This window comes from Galeopterus variegatus, unplaced genomic scaffold (genome assembly GCF_000696425.1).
Source record: "Galeopterus variegatus unplaced genomic scaffold, G_variegatus-3.0.2 Scaffold492, whole genome shotgun sequence".
NCBI classification, from domain to species: Eukaryota; Metazoa; Chordata; class Mammalia; order Dermoptera; family Cynocephalidae; genus Galeopterus; species Galeopterus variegatus.
The window spans coordinates 218,348-235,152 of NW_007726603.1; the positions used below are offsets into that span (position 1 = coordinate 218,348).

At 37.0% G+C, this 16,805-nt stretch overlaps 1 protein-coding gene across 3 annotated transcripts in view; it reads right to left on the reverse strand.

Moving 5' to 3' along the window:
* Positions 1 to 16,805, reverse strand: part of DOCK11 (dedicator of cytokinesis 11) — a 170,557-nt gene that overhangs the window by 39,812 nt on the left and 113,940 nt on the right. For all 3 annotated transcript variants that reach the window (XM_008569403.1, XM_008569406.1, XM_008569404.1), the window contains 5 exons: positions 15,828 to 15,939; positions 9,085 to 9,151; positions 7,655 to 7,702; positions 4,724 to 4,866; positions 2,490 to 2,605 (listed from right to left, as the gene is read on the reverse strand). In XM_008569403.1, coding sequence (XP_008567625.1) covers positions 2,490 to 2,605; positions 4,724 to 4,866; positions 7,655 to 7,702; positions 9,085 to 9,151; positions 15,828 to 15,939 — 486 coding nt within the window. The remainder of the gene's footprint in view (positions 1 to 2,489; positions 2,606 to 4,723; positions 4,867 to 7,654; positions 7,703 to 9,084; positions 9,152 to 15,827; positions 15,940 to 16,805) is intronic.

Below are 16,805 nucleotides of genomic sequence, written 5' to 3' on the forward strand. Positions count from 1 at the left end.
GGGGGGGGGGGGGGGGAATACAAGGCAACTAGCCTTTGTATTTCTCCAAGGGAGACTAAATAATTCAGGAATTAAGGAAAATGTCAATTCTATTTGAGAAGTCTATTAGCTAATTTACTTTTAAAAGTATGTTTAGCATAAGATATGTTTAGCCACTGGTGACAAATTAAACCCTCTGAGTAAAGATAACAACAGGTATCACAATTGAACGGACTACGTAAATTGTTTAAATGCCCCTTGCAAAGAAACACAAACAATAAATTGTACAGAAATATCTATTAGTTTGTGAACCTTGTCTTAAAAACAGCATTGGTTAGCTTCTCTAGCCCTATGCTCCTATCCCTCAAGAAACTAAGCAGCAGGTTACAATTTGGCCAAAAACAACAACAAAATTCAAAAAACAACCAAAACATTAGGCAAAGCTGTGAGAAATCTAATGGTAACTGATAGCCAGAATTCCTGAAGAGTGATTGGGTTTTTTTTTGTTGTTGTTGTTTTATTTTTTGTTTTTTAGTTTTATTTTATTTTGTCAATATACAATGTGGTTGATTATTGTGGCCCTTTACCGGAATCTCCCTCCCTCCTCCCTCTTCCCCCTCCCTCCCAACAATGTCCTTTCTGTGTGCTTGTCGTATCAACTTCAAGGAATTGTACAATGTCATTTCTGTGTGCTTGCTGTATCAACTTCAAGGAATTGTAATTGTTGTGTCTTCTCCCCCCCCCCAGGTTGTTTGTGTATTTATTTATTTATTTCTATTCTGCAATAGTGAACATACAGAAAGAGAAATCAAGAAAGCCTGCCCATTTACAATAGCCACCAAAAAAATAAAATACCTAGGAATTGAGTTAACCAAGGATGTGAAAAATCTCTATAATGAGAACTACAAACCACTGCTGAGAGAAATTAAAGAGGGCACAAGAAGATGGAAAGATATCCTATGCTCTTGGATTGGAAGCATCAACATTGTGAAAATGTCCATACTGCCTAAAGTGATCTACAAATTCAATGCAATCCTCATCAGAATTCCAATGACATTTTTCTCAGAAATGGAAAAAACTTTTCAAACATTTATTTGGAGTGATTTTTTTTACCGGCTCTTTCCTTAGTCTACTTCCAAGCATGGTATGGTGGTTAGAATCATGGACTCAACTGGTAACTGGCCTAGGTCTGAATCCTGATTCTGCCACTGACTAGCTATGTGACATTAACCTCCCTGTGAGCCTCAGTTTCCTTACTTTAAAATGGGAATAACAACAGTATCTACATCATAAGGCTATTGTGAGGATTAAAAGTGAATTCATATTTGTATTTTTGAATTTTCTGAAATATAATTTACATGTCATAGAATTCACTGGTTTTAAGTGTACAGTTCAATTACTTTTAGTAAATTTGGCAACAGAGTTGGGCAACCATCACAATCCAATTTTAGAACATTTCCATTACCTCAAAAAAAACCACTCGTGCCCATTTGCATTCACTCCCCTTTCCCACTGTCAGCCTCACAAGAAAAAAGTAAGTTAATATTTGTACAGCACTTAGGATAATGCTTGACATCTACCAAGAGCTATATAAACGTTTGTTAAATAAATATCAGACTAGGAGGAAAGAATATAATGCAAGTCACGAGATCAAGTGCCCTTCTTATCTATTGGCACCATAAAAAGTGGACTTGTTGCATTTTAATCGGAGCAAACATAATACTTCATAAAGAGATTCTGCAGCATATTTCTTATCAGTATCAAATTTTCCTTTATAAGCCTCTTTGAAAAGCACAGGCCAGGTTTCCAGCCAGTCCGGAGGGCTGAAGCAAGGAACTGAATTACTAAGAGAAGGGTGGGGGTAAGAAAAAAAATTATTTAACTCAAGCGAAAGCAAGCAAGATTTTTCACCTTTGAATTCTCCCATTAATGCCACCTTACATTACAATCATATTGTTTTTACCTTTCAAAGCGCTCTCACATCCACTATTCCATTTTACCCCTTCAACAACCCTGCAAGATAACTGCTTTTACCTTCTTTTTAAAATCATAGCAATGATGATTTGCACTGAGAGGCAAACAGCTGAGAACAAACACTAAGGGCCTGACTGGGGAAGCCAGCCAGCTTGTCAGTCATCCACCCAGACAGGACCCCTCATCACAGCAGGTATTTGGGCAAGCTGATCCAATCACCCTTTCAGCTAAAAATTACTGGACGTTTTATTAAAAGTGTGAAAGAAAACCTGCTTTTAATCATGAAAATAAAACAATAGAATTTAAGAGGTAAAAGGGAGCTTAAGGGCAAATTAGTCCAATCCCCTCATTTTATGAATGACTCAAGTGAGTCTCAGTGTCTTCCCAAGGTCACACAGTAGCCAAATTAGGTCTGCCATCCACGTTTCCTGACTGCTTCTGCCAGCCTTTTTCAGTACATTATCCTGCCTCTGAGTAGTTAATTTTTGTATGTTTTCTTTGCAAAGATACCAACTGGAATTTTAACTCTTCATTACCTTGAAGCACTGGGTGAAAAATGATATGGTATCTAATACTGTTAGGGAAACTTCAGTAGCAGTATTGCCTTCAAGAAGGGCCTGGTGGAAAATGTCTGCTTCAGTTGTTGCAGAACCTAGGATAAAAAAAAGTAAATTAAACTTTGCGCAAAACAGATTCACATAATGGTGTTAAAATGACTTCCTCCCGAAAGACTCAGAGAGAGACAAGCAAGAAGAAAGAAGGCTCTCAAGGGGCTGGCCCATGGCTCACTTGGGAGAGTGCGGTGCTGATAACACCAAGGCCATGGGTTCGGATCCCATATAGGGATGGCCGGTTAGCTCACTGGGTGAGCGTGGTGCTGACAACACCAAGCCAAGTGTTAAAATCCCTTACCGGTCATCTTTAAAAAAAAAAAAAAAAAAGAAAGAAGGCTCTCAATACCTGCAGACCTAATGAGTTTCACTCTATTTATTCCTTAATCAAATATGGTTTGGGTTAATTAATTTCATTAATTTCACTTCAGCTCTGTATCAATAGCTCTGCAACACATAATTAGGTGCCCATTTCTTTGGAGACAAGATTTCAGTGATGAGCTATGGTGATGTAACTAGGAAACAACGTGGGAGGAATTTTAGGCTACGCCACTTATTATATGTGCAAAAATGAGAAACCCACAGAAATTCAGCTACATATATACAGTGGTGCCCTATGGTCAGACGTTTTCAATTAAGCCAATACTATAAGATGATTCTAAATCAGAAGGAAAACAAGGTGTCTGGGCCAACTGAAGGAAGTAGGTTCATTATACTTTTACAAGAAGCTGAAGGCTTTAAAACTTGCATTTTTTAAAGGTCCTGAGTCTATTAGCTCAGGGTGGATCTGCTCAAGACATTAGTTTTTATTATTAGACCTTAACACAAAGCCAGTTTTGCTGGTTTCCTTTTCTGCAACCTCCAGAGGACTATATGGAAACTAAAGTTTTCTTACTCTTAAGAGTTTTTATTAATATTTGCTTTTCAGAGGATAGCTTCCATTTATATAACTCTCCGGCTTCCCCAACTGGGCAAGATTTCTCTGCTTGTTCTATTTGCCTTGTCCATACTTCAACCTCTCTGAAATACACCTTTGCCAAAATAGTATTTAGAGTTCATTGTGTTCAGCAGTCAACTCAGCATGTGTAATCCCCTAATCATTAAATGAACAATAGTAACTCTAAACAAATATCATATAGACTATTATATTAAAATGTCAGTACCCATATTACAGTTTAACAGTAGGAATGAAGGATATCTAATATAAAAATGATATCCAATATAAATATATCATATTTAATCATATCATTTATTATCATATTTATACTGGATATTCAATTGGATATCCAATATAAAATATGAGAACAGCAATTCCATGGGGATAAAAAATTAATTTCTTTAATACTGATTTAGGGAAAAATATTGGAAAATGGGCAGGCCCCTCAGATGTTCAGGATCTTGCTGACATTTGAGGTAAATATGCACGTGCACCCAAGTGTTCCTTGGCTACTGTCTAATGTAATTGCGCATGTGCACCCAGGTGTCCTGGGCTATGGACTTAAGTATAAAGGACGAGTGACTCTGATCCACAGGGCCTGCCACCCCCAGAATGCCCCCGGGGGAGCCACAGGGAGGCTGCTACTGCTGCTGGAGGCTGTTGCTGCCGGTGCCCCCGGGATGCCCCAAGAGGCCACCGCTGCTGCTGCTACTGCTGCTGCCGAGAACTCAGCTCGTGTCATCTGCCAGTGGTTCCCAGGATCTTTCCCAATTACCTAGCTTGGACATGTGTGTGAGGGGTCTATGACCCAGCCTGGCATGTGAATGGGGTCTAGTGACCCAGTCTGTACAATGGGTTTGAAGGGTCTGGGCCCTATCCCTGACAATACAAATGGAAACTTAGTGTAACTAAAATAATGAAAAGTTTTGGTTTTAGTTATGAATAGCTTTAACAATATAATTCCCTAGCAATACAATTGGCGTAGCTATTGCTATAGCCTGACAACTAAGAACACCATTAGTTAACATTGTTAAAATCCATGCATATTTTATAGTCATGTATGATGAAATGACTGCATATAAAGATAGCAAAGATATACAAATATATCTATGTATGAGAAATAAAGTCCAATCACACTGGTGATTTAAACCAGAACTTCTTTAAGGTTAAATAGCATTACATGGCTGTTTCAAATGGATACCCCATACACATTTTCACTTACTGTGATTAAGTGTGAATGAACTTTCTAGGCTACTAAGATGCTGAAGCCGGACCTGCATTATTCCAGATCTGTTTCGAAGAGCTGGCATGGTTTGTGATTTTCGGTCTACTCCAAGGTGTTTTGACAGCCAGGCATCATGCACCCTAAAATAAAATTTGAAGTTGGGAACTGGAGTGCTCTAATAATATATCTCAATGTTAGATACTTTTTAGCTAAAAAATAATTTGGTTTCCACATAAACACAGTACTATGCTCAATATTCTATCAACCATTACTTGGATTAAATGAGGTATTACTGGAAACTGTATAAAGCTTTAAAGTAGCTTATATTATAGAAATATAATTAAGGAATTTTTAAAGAGCTTGCTACTTCTCTCCTCCTCCTCAAAAACATTGGAGTTAAGTGGCCAACACTCCAAAAAGATTCAGTCTTTTTGCAGGAGGTGAGAAAGGTCAAGAATGAGAGGAGACCATTAGAGGGACACTCAGGGTTGAAATGAAGGGAGAAAACTCCAGAGACAGATGTTAGACTGCGTGCCACCCTAGTCTGTTTCTGGACTTGAGGCGTATTGGGATCAGAAATGCTTACTCTCTATAGAATGGTGGTTACCAAAGGCTGGAAAGGGGAAGGAAAAGGGGGGGAAGTGAGAGGTTGGTTAATGGATATGAAAGTACAGCTAGATAGGAGAAATAATACCTAGCGTTCTTTTCTTTTAAGATAATTTATTATACATATATGTGGGGTACAAAGTTGACTTTCAACAGTTGTGTACAATGTGTGATGGTCAGGTCAGGATAGTTAGCATCATTACAATACACAATCATTCTTTGTGTCTGTTAACTAATTTTATAGCACTGTAGAGTGACTATAATTAACAAAATATTGTATAGTTTCAATTAGCTATAAGAGAGGATTTTTGAATGCTTCCAACACAAAGAAATGATAAATATTGGATGTAATGGAAAAAAAATCAGTGGTTACCAGAGTTTTAGGGGATGAGGGAAGGAGGGAGAGGTGAATAGGTGGAGCATAGGATTCTTAGGGCAGCAAACTATTCTATATGATACTGTCATGGTGAATACACGACATTATGCATTTGCCAAAACCCATAGAACTGTACACTATAAAAAGGGAACCCTAATGTAAAATTAAGTTAATAATATATCAGTATTGGTTCATAATTGTAACAAAAGTACTACACTAATATGTCAATAAATAGGAGAAAGGTTGGTTAGAGCACAGCCTTATAACACTAAGGTCACGGGTTCGGATTCCCACACCAGCCAGCCACCAAAAAACCCACGAAAAACCCAAAACACCAATAATAGGAGAAACTATGTATGTGGGTGGGTGGAGGGTATGGGAACTATCAGTACTTTCTGCTCAATTTCTCTGTAGAACTAAAACTGCTATAGAAATGAAGAAAAATAAAAAAATAAAAATAAAAAATTTTTACTCTCTAAACATGTCTACTGCTAAGATTTGTGAATTTTTCTTTGTTTTCCTTTAATGTTAGGGTCCCAGTTTTAAAAATTAGAACTGGGTCATATGTGAACTAAGGAAGAAAAAGTTTGTCTATCCTCTAATAAACATAGTGGCATAGCTGGCAGAGTCCTAGAGGCTAAGGCTCATGGTAACATGAGCAGGCCAGCTCCACATCATGGGGAAAGATGGTGAAAATTGGAATCCTCATCCACCTATTATATATTATGAACTACCAATTATTAGAATGTTCCAGAGATGGGCCAGCCCAGTGGCGCACTGCTACAGTGTGCCGCTTGAGAGCGCGGCGGCGCTCCTGCCGAGGGTTCGGATCCCACATACAGACCGGTTCCCGCTCACTGGCTGAGCGAGGTGCGGGCGCAGTGCCGAGGGTTGCGATCCCGTTGCCGGTCCGGTCCGGTCCGGGCACGACACTGAGGGTTGCGATCCGTTGCCGGACACGAAAAAAGACAAAAAAGGAAAAAAAAAAAAAAGAATGTTCCAGAGATGCATCAATAAACCCCATCCAAACAGCCTCTTTAATTTTTGGATGCCATGGAAATTAAAGAAACTTGAATATATTTTTTATTATTAAATCTACCCCTAAAATATATCTTATTGAAATAAGCAAGTAACCTTCTATGTCAGGGTCCCTTAAACATTTCCATAAGTGCTTATTTCACTAGGACTTAAGTGGCAAAAAGAATAAGTAGATTAAATGTATATTATACATGTCCCAATCATATAATATATATGTCCCAATCGCTGTTGGGGATTTCTATTTACTTTAGCAACTAAGGTGAGTATTAACAGACTGTAGACAAAAGGACAGATCTCACAGTTGTCCTCACTTTATGATTTCCAGCCCCTTCTCAAGTCCTTCTGAAAGATAAGCATCTGTTCTAAATTTAGAGAGATCTCACAAGATAAAAACCCTGCATATCTTTCTATTACCCCTTGGAAAACCTAAAAATATATCAGTTCACATTAGTTTAAACTTTGAGTTGGGACATGTTACATAAATCGTGGGTATCTCAATGTTAACTTAAAATAATTTGGGTTTCGGGCCGAGCCCGTGGCGCACTCGGGGAGTGCGGTGCTGGGAGCGCAGCAGCACTCCGGCTGTGGGTTCGGATCCTATATAGGGATGACCGGTGCGCTCATAGCGCTCACTGGCTGAGCGCGGTGCGGCCGGTCTCAAAAAGGACCAAAAATAAATAAATAAATGGTTCCCGCTCACTGGCTGAGCGCGGTGCGGCCGGTCTCAAAAAGGACCAAAAATAAATAAATAAATGGTTCCCGCTCACTGGCTGAGCGCGGTGCGGCCGGTCTCAAAAAGGACCAAAAATAAATAAATAAATAATTTGGGTTTTACATGGCATGATTTAAGATTGCCCTCTGTTGGAAGAGAAGGAAAAAAATGGAAATTGCAGTGCTAAAGGAATTACCTTGCTATGTTTCTTTTCCCCATATATCTAAAGTGAAACAAACATACTCTAGAAAGAAAAACAATAGCATGTTAGTAAATATATTTCCATCCTCTGCAATTTAACAATATTTGAAAAGTCATGAGTTAAAAAGAATGGCCTATTTAAATTATATTACAATAATATGCATTTTGATGTACAGAAATAAATACACAGGTAACTACTTATGGGCTTGCCACATTATATCTTTCTACATTTACTTGCTACAATTACATCAGCACCAACCCACCCCCTCCCCCGTCTTTATATACAATTCTAATGACAGGTTAAAAAAACATGTCAATGCAAATCATATATGCTCTGTAACATATCATAGCCAAGGTCTCTAGCATAGTCATTAACACCTAAAAGAGGTTCTTAACCTATAAAAACTGGGGCAATTGTTACATTTTTATAATGGCACTAAAATACTTTCTATTATTGAAAATCTCAAAGACATAAGAGAAAGTAGGGAGGACAGCGTACTAAACTTCCACGTACCCATCCCCCTCCAGCTTCAACAATGATCAGCTCATGGCCATTCTTGTTTAACCTCTGCCCCGAACAGGTCCCTGGATCTCCCTCCACCCTCCCTACCCACTGTCTTTTTTGAAGCTATCCCCAACATCATATATTTTCATTAGTAAATATTTCAGTATAACTACAGTAGTCTTTTTAAAATCTTAACTGCTGTTTAATCTGCTGACATTATCTGCAAAATTTTGAAAGGCTTTAATCAAATGGTTATGCATTTGATTATCTTCTTTGCATTTTGCACATGCACATATAAATCATATATGTGTACTATTATGTAAAAATTTGTTGCATTTCATTCTAAGTCTAATTTTTCTTTTAGGTTTCAGTAATGATGTAAAAACAGCTCAGCATACAAGACAGGACAATTTCGCATCTCCAGACCTGGTTTTTCCCCCAAATGTCTTGGGATATATACATATATACACACATATATATGTATATATAGAGATCTGTGTGTGTGTATATATATATATATATATGCATTTCTGAAGTGGTAGAATTACTCAGCTCTACATAAGAGTACAAATTCTAAATTCAAATCATTTCAGCTGCTCTATTAATCCAGCATCTGCTCCAAATGAATGATGTAGGACAGCTGATGCCACTTCTAGTTTTCCAGGTCACAGAAAGACTCCTCCTGGCTGTAAAGATGGTCTATTATTAGCTAGAGTTTTCTGTCATATCACAAGTATTTCATCTCCATGTTTTCCTTCTATCTATGGGTGAAGAACCTGTTTGCCAGCTCCTATATTATCAAAATATTTTAACATTTTCTACTTTATTACCAAATAAGTTGTTGAAAACAGAAAAAAGGTAACAGTTAAGCTCCCCTCAAATAAGAGGAAAGTTTATGAAAATAAATAAATATAACTCACTCTAGAAGTACAAGAATGTTTATAAGCTCCTGAGGAGATACCTTATTCCAGTAAGTTAAGAGAGTATCTGAAAATGAAACAAAGCGTTAGATCTTGAAATACAGCAATTAGCACAGCAAACCCTCAAGTACCAAAAATCTAGCTTCAACAACCATCAACTCACCGCCAATCTTGTTTCCTCCTCTCCTCTCCCACTGCCCCATACACTGTATTCTTTTGAATTAATTCAAAATATATAATTTAATCTGTAATTATTTCAGCTTCAACAATTCTTTTTATTTATACTCTGTAATTTTTTTTGTTGTTGCTGTTTTGGATGGCTTATCCCAATCTTCATATCATTCCTGAAGACAGAGGAAGGGAAGTTGCTGTGTTTTTACTTTAGACCTGGATTTTAGTTTTTAATGAACTCCCTAAAATGTTATACAAGATGATGTGTTTATGTGCATTTTTCTGAGAAGAGGGTCAAATGGCCTTTACCTGCTACTCAAAGGGCTCTGTGAACCAAAAACTTTAAGAGACAGGTATTGTTTCTTTTTTTTTTTTTTTTTTCTCTTTGCCTTTGGATTATAAACTCTGATGTCCTAACTATCATTTCAGACACAAAAGTCCTTTAAATCTATCACGTACACTTTTCTTTTTATCTTTTTCTTTCTTTACTTTCCCCAACACGTCCACAGTGAGATTTCTTTAAAAAAAAAAAAAAAAAGGGCCAGCCTGTGGCTCACTTGGGAGAGCATGCCGTTGGTAGCGCCAAGGCCGTGCGTTCAGATCCCATATGGGGATGGCTGGTGCACTCACTGGGTGAGCGCGGTGCGGAGGACACCGTGCCGTGCGGTGCCGAGGGTTGCAATCCCCTTACCAGTCAAAAAAAAATAAATAAATAAAAGATAAGTAAACAGAAAGCAGAGTCTCTTTTCCCCCCTCCCACCCATCAACATCATATCTGTTCACTTGTCTTAACAAGTTCAAGGAATTGTGATTGTTGTGTCTTCTTCCCTCCCCTCTCCAGTTGTTTTTTTTTTTTGTATTTATTTATTTATTTTTAGCTCCCACAAATAAGTGAGAACATGTGATATTTCTCTTTCTGTGCCTGACTTATTTCACTTAATATAATTTTTTCTAGGTCCATCCATGTTACTGCTAATGGCAGTATTTCATTCTTTTTTTATAGCAGAGTAGAATTCCATTGTGTAGATATACCTCATTTTCTGATATAGCTTTAAAACGTGGAAAATCAGCTATAAATGGACAATTCTACCATTACAAGCAGAGATTTTTATCCACCATATTCAGTAATTGATAGATAGAGCTGACCAATGGGTAACAGGTTTATGGATGTTTGTTTTATAACTTTTTCCTTTATTGCAAGCAGAAATTTAAGAGGATATTTACTAAAAATCTCTATGAAATACTGGCATATGCAGCTCACTGCATTAAAAAGCAAGTTCGTGGGCTAGCCCTGTGGCTCACTCGGGAGAGTACGGCGCTGTTAGTGCCAATGCCGCAGGTTCGGATCCTATATACGGATGGCCGGTGTGCTCAATTGGCTGAGAGCAGTGCAGACGACATCGAGCCTAGGGTTGCGATCCCCTTACCGGTTGGAAATAAAAGAGAAAGAAAAGAAGAATACAATTTTGCTGCCACTTAACCTTCCATTCCTATTTTATCCTCCTGTGATTTAATTAATACTGTTAAAAGGCCCCCGTCTAAATGTAAAAATCCTGTAGGTGTCACAAAAGCAGGCACACGATTGGATTTACAACCAATCTAGAGCCTCCCGAAGACAGAGATGGAAGACGAGACAATGCTAGCTTTATGGTGGGGAGAAGGGGATAAAGGAGAACAGGAGTTCCGACTTAGCTATTTCTAATTGCTTTACAAGACCATGGATATTAATGTTGCAATGATTACAAAATATTGATCACCAAAAATAAACATGTTAAAATCATGTCAAATTTAACTTTGTTTTACAAATTACGCTAGTGGCGACTTCCGGTCTCCCCCTCGGCTTTTATGAGCTTTTCTGTTCCAAGAAGCCAGTTATCCCCCAGAAGTCACCGGGTTTCCGGCCTCTGGTCAAAGGGCAAGTTGCCGCGTCAACTGACGAAAGGCGCTGGCCTCCCTCTCCTAAGAACAGGCTTTTTCCACCAAAAATCTAGTGCTTCCTTCCCATTAAAAATCTAGGGCCTTCTGCCCATCCCTGAGCACCCCCTTCTGTGCCCTAAGGCGGCTTCAAAGTCTGTAAAAGGGGCAGAAAGGATCATCCCCACAGCGACCCAATTCCAGTCAGCAGCTCCTCCGCCATTTTGCCAGCGGCACTGTCGAGCCGTTGTGCTGCCCCAACGGCTTCCAAGTCAGTGAGACATGATGCAGGCTGGAAACATGAGCGGAGACCACAGAAAAAGGGGTAAGAAATCTATAAACAGAGATGAAATGCCGTTCCGTGGATGTGATATGTTGTCTGATGATTTTAAAAAGACATGGCTAAAACTAAAGGAGATCCACGATAAACAGCTGCAGCGTTTAGAGGCAGAATTAATGGGGGTGAGGAAAGAGCAATTGGCACATGGGAGGTGGACAAGCAAGACAGCCAAAATTAAAGCATTGGCTGAACAGAAAGCCATTGACACCATTCATGACTTGCGAGGTCAGTTGGAGGCCAAAACATGTAACAACTGTTACGTAAATGAAATACAAAAGAATAGCCTACAGCAGGAATTTTATGATATACAACAAAAAAATCTTATGTTTATTGCTGAAGTCATTGCCGAAAGGAATCGATTAAGAGAAGAAAATAAAAGGCTTTCTGCCCAAATAAAATTGAGTCAGCAACAGTTTCATGCTTCTTTTTCTGATAGTAACGATGACTTCCTTCCTTGTGGTCAAAGTACTGGGCCGGTTTTGTCAGTCAGTGAGTCTACACAGGGCACTCAGGAGCATGTGTCTATCAAATCAATACAGCACCCACGTACTGAACAGATAGGTGCTGGAGGTAAAAAGGAACTGGTACCAAGTTTGGAATTTTCAGTTCCAACTGGCAGTCAAGAGCTCTTTGAAGTGCCAGAGACCTCTTTTGAGAAAACTTCCTGTAATGACAGTAAGCCTAACACACAAGGTAGTGCCAACCAGAAGTCATTTGCAGATTTTCCTTTAAAATCTACACTTGATCCTCAAAAGGGGTATGAATTTCAAAGTGCCTCACACACTTCTGAAGGCAAGGTTGGCCAGCAAAAAAGGAAACATGAAACAATGATCTCCACACAAAAACCCTCCACACAAAAGTGTGGAACTCAGAAGAACTACTCTTGGAGCCTTTTCTCTGATTCCTCAGAAGACTCATGTACTTGGTTAGGACCTAAAACTTCAGAGGAAAGTATGCCTGATCATAAAGTAGACTTAATTTCCCCTTTTACACACAAAAAGGAAAAGCCCCCTTTGAGAGTATTTCCTGTTGACCATACTTTGAACTCTAATGGAAAAAGAAAATCCACATTAGATATTCGTCATTACAACACTGGGTCTGCAGTGAGAGATAGTATACAGACACTTTCCAATGAACAACCTGTTTTGAAGATTGAATCTATCAATAAGTCTACATATACAGGGTATGATGCTGAAAAGCCTCAAGGTGATACCGAGAACGTCTTTTCGGAGTGTAAGATAAAGAGAAAAACCAGGATACAGTCAAGAAAAAAGAATTAGCTTCCTTTCATCATCTCTCATGTAAGAAAAAAAAAAAGACTATTCTTTTTCAAGAGGACAGTCTTCCTGTCAATTTGGACTGTGTAAATGATAATTCCTGACTATAATTCCTTTTCTTAGCATATAATAAAGCAATAAGGCCTGAAAAATGTTTGGCAAATGACTCTAAGACTTTGAAACAGTGAGTTGTTGTCAGTTAATTAAACACAGCAAATAAAAAGGAAATTCATTCTTCAGAATACATATGAAAGTGTCGAGGTAGACCATCTCTTTTCACTGACATTAAAGTTGCTACTGCTTATAACTGAATAAAAAAGAAAACTAAGAGAACACTCGCAGGTTGTGGACTTGTAAAAGCTCAATATTTAAATGCATATCGAGTAACCACAATAGAATATATACTGGACAAGACAAAATGACTATACTGGACAAGACAAAATGACTATACTGGACAAGACAAAATGACTAGAATGCATCTGTTGAGAAAGATCCAGAAGCAGACATTTTTCAGAAAAAAGTGAATATGACTTTACAGATATACAGCATGACTTTATTAATACAAAAGATGAGGAGATGTGACACAGACTATACTAGTTATTGAAAAAGTTCTTAAAATCAAAAAGCAAAAGCAGAAAAAAGAAAAACCTAATTAACAAAGACTACATATTTGGCAGAGAGTACTGCCACTGAGCAAGCAAGATCGACATTCACAAGAGGAGGACTTTCAAGTTCTCAAGAAATGGAAGTCATGGTTTTACCCATGACATTAAAAAAATCAGCCAGAGACTTGTCACTGGCTAGCACAGAATGGAGTGAGTGTGTTTGTATGTGTGTGTGTGTCAGTAATGTCTCTCCTCTCCCCCTTCCTTCTGTCTCTCTCCCTTCCTTCTGTCTCTCCCCCTTCCTTCTGTCTCTCCCCCTTCCTTCTGTCTCTCCCCCTTCCTTCTGTCTCTCCCCCATCTTACTTCTTCCCCATCTTATTTTCTTTGGGCCTTGTGGTTATTCCACCACTTTTTTTTTTAGTTCTGTTTTGTTTTTTCCATGTATCTCTTGGGCCTCATTTTTATTATTTTTTAAAATTTTTTTAGCATTTATTTATTTATTTATTTATTTAATTCATTCATTCATTCATTCATTCATTTATTATTTAAACATAGTGACTGTACATGTCTGTGGGGTTCAGACATGTACATTATTGTTTTGGGCCTCCTTTTAAAAAAACAAATTTATTGAGAGAATTCATGTACCATAAAATTACCCATTTAAATAGTACACAATATAATAGTTTTTAGTATATTCACAGAGTTGTGAAACTATCACCACAGTTTTAGAACATTTTCGTGGCCTTAAAAAAGAAACCCCATAAATATTAGTAGTCAATTTCCATATTCCCTCACTTTTAATTTTGTGGGAAGACAAAAATACTGAATTGTAGCTGTAGTTGTTAACTGATGCATTATCTCCTGGAATGAAACATTGCAATGTTGAAAATTATTTCCCTTTACTTATTTCTTTCCCAAAGCATGGGGACACATTACATAGCTTTAATGTAACCTTTAACTTTTACTTTAAATTGTACATTCCTAGAGCTTAAAGATTCCAGTTATATTTTATTAATGTACTTTAGAATTTATTATTCATGTCCCCTAGTTATTGATTTGTTGTTATGTTTTTCTAGCTACTTATTTCTTTCCCAAAGCATGGAGACACATCACATAGCTTTAATGTAACCTTTAACTTTTACTTTAAATTGTACATTCCTAGAGCTTAAAGATTCCAGTTATATTTTATTAATGTACTTTAGAATTTATTATTCATGTCCCCTAGTTATTGATTTGTTGTTATGTTTTTCTAGCTACTTATTTCTTTCCCAAAGCATGGAGACACATCACATAGCTTTAATGTAACCTTTAACTTTTACTTTAAATTGTACATTCCTAGAGCTTAAAGATTCCAGTTATATTTTATTAATGTACTTTAGAATTTATTATTCATGTCCCCTAGTTATTGATTTGTTGTTATGTTTTTCTAGCTACTTATTTCTTTCCCAAAGCATGGAGACACATCACATAGCTTTAATGTAACCTTTAACTTTTACTTTAAATTGTACATTCCTAGAGCTTAAAGATTCCAGTTATATTTTATTAATGTACTTTAGAATTTATTATTCATGTCCCCTAGTTATTGATTTGTTGTTATGTTTTTCTAGCTAGTTACCTATCAAGTTATTTTATGTCTTTATATACTGTATTATTACAAAAAAGATTTAAAACAAGTAATATTTACTAAAAAAAAAATAGAAAAATAGAAAATGAGTAAAAGATAATAATGATGATGTTCAGAACCCAGGTGCTTTTATGTTCTTCATTCCTACATACATTGTTTAAGCAGAAATATTAAGAAAAGGGAGGGGATTGTGTAAATAAATGTGGTTTTGGGGAGTAAGATAACTTGATTTTACTTCCAGAGAATGTGTAGTTCATGAAAATCTTTCAGTTATAGTCCATCTTATAGTGTAAAGCAGAACTGCACCAAGGAGAAGAACAGAGCCTGGCAAAGAACCTGACACCAGATGACACCGTACCGTGATACCGCGAAGACAACGACGGATGACGACGGCATTCCCTACCCGCAGAGAACCCTTCCTGTCTTTTTGTTTGTTTCTGATTTTCCATATCCTGGGTCAAATAAAAGCTAATGTATTCAGTATAAATTTTGGTTATTATTATTTCCTTCCAGTTACATTGGTCATTTAATGAATTATATGCGCTGTATGAAAAAAATGTTTAGCACTTCTAAAACTACTGCCTCGTTTAGAAATTAATTTGTAAAATTATTTTTTAATTATTTCAAAGAATCAAACCTATAGGACTGACAACCTATTTTCAGGTTCATCCTAAGGTCAGTGTTTTCAAAGATCTGTTTCTAATGTGCATGTCTTCTACATACAGATGATGGTCAAATAGTGTTGTGTGAACCTGTGAACCTGTGAAGGTGGACATCTAGAAGAGTCCATGGGTAATATGCTGGTAACTCACCTTCAGAAATCATTTTTACTATATACAGGTAGCACATCAAGAGGCTTCTGATTTCATACTGATCCAGCCGGTTATACTGGGATACACTACTTCTTGTAGAACTCTGTCGGGTCTGTAATATAAAGACAGGACATTTATGAAACAATATCAGTACCGTAATTTTCCATAGCTTTTAACTCAATAACTTTTTTTTTAAATCATTAGTCCTGTTTGGGAATATTCTAAACATAAATCTAAATTTTATATCATGCCTGGAAGTAAATGGGCTGAAACTTTATTGCTACTGTACCTAGTAGAATCACTGGAAATTACTTTGGGGTCTTCATAAAGATATAGCTGTAAATATTATGTATGTTTCATTCTCATATGCCCTGTGTTTTAGTAGGAAAATATTTAAATAATCATATCTGGCTATTTCAGGAAAAATAGCTTTTACACGGAGGAGGAATTTAACTAAAGTATATGAAAGCATAAGAAACATTTTAAAGCTCTTTAATTTGAGTCTCTAGTTTATTAAAATCCAACCTCCAAATCATAGGTCAAAATATCTGTCTAAAAAAGTGGGCTAATAGTGTTACAATCAGATAATCAGACTAAGGGGGATCCAGTAATAATTCAAAATTAGAGGTGCTACAAAGTAGTGATGTTCCTATTATTTAATGACTTTTGTTAAAATATCAGAAGTTAAGTATGACAAGATCTTATTTGGGGATTTATAGGAATAGAGTAACAATAATCTAAAGAATTTACCCTTGTTAAAAACCAGTACTTTAAGTTGCACTAAATTGGAGATACACATTTACTAAGGTAGGATTTACTAAGAAAAGAACTTTCATTTATAGCAAAATAGACCTGGGTTCTGATTGCTTACTAGCTATCTAACTACTAGCAAGTCATTTAACCTCCCTGACCTTTATTTGCCTTACCTATGACAGCGTCTGTTGTTAGTTAATTCTAAATGGTATGAAATAGGAACCT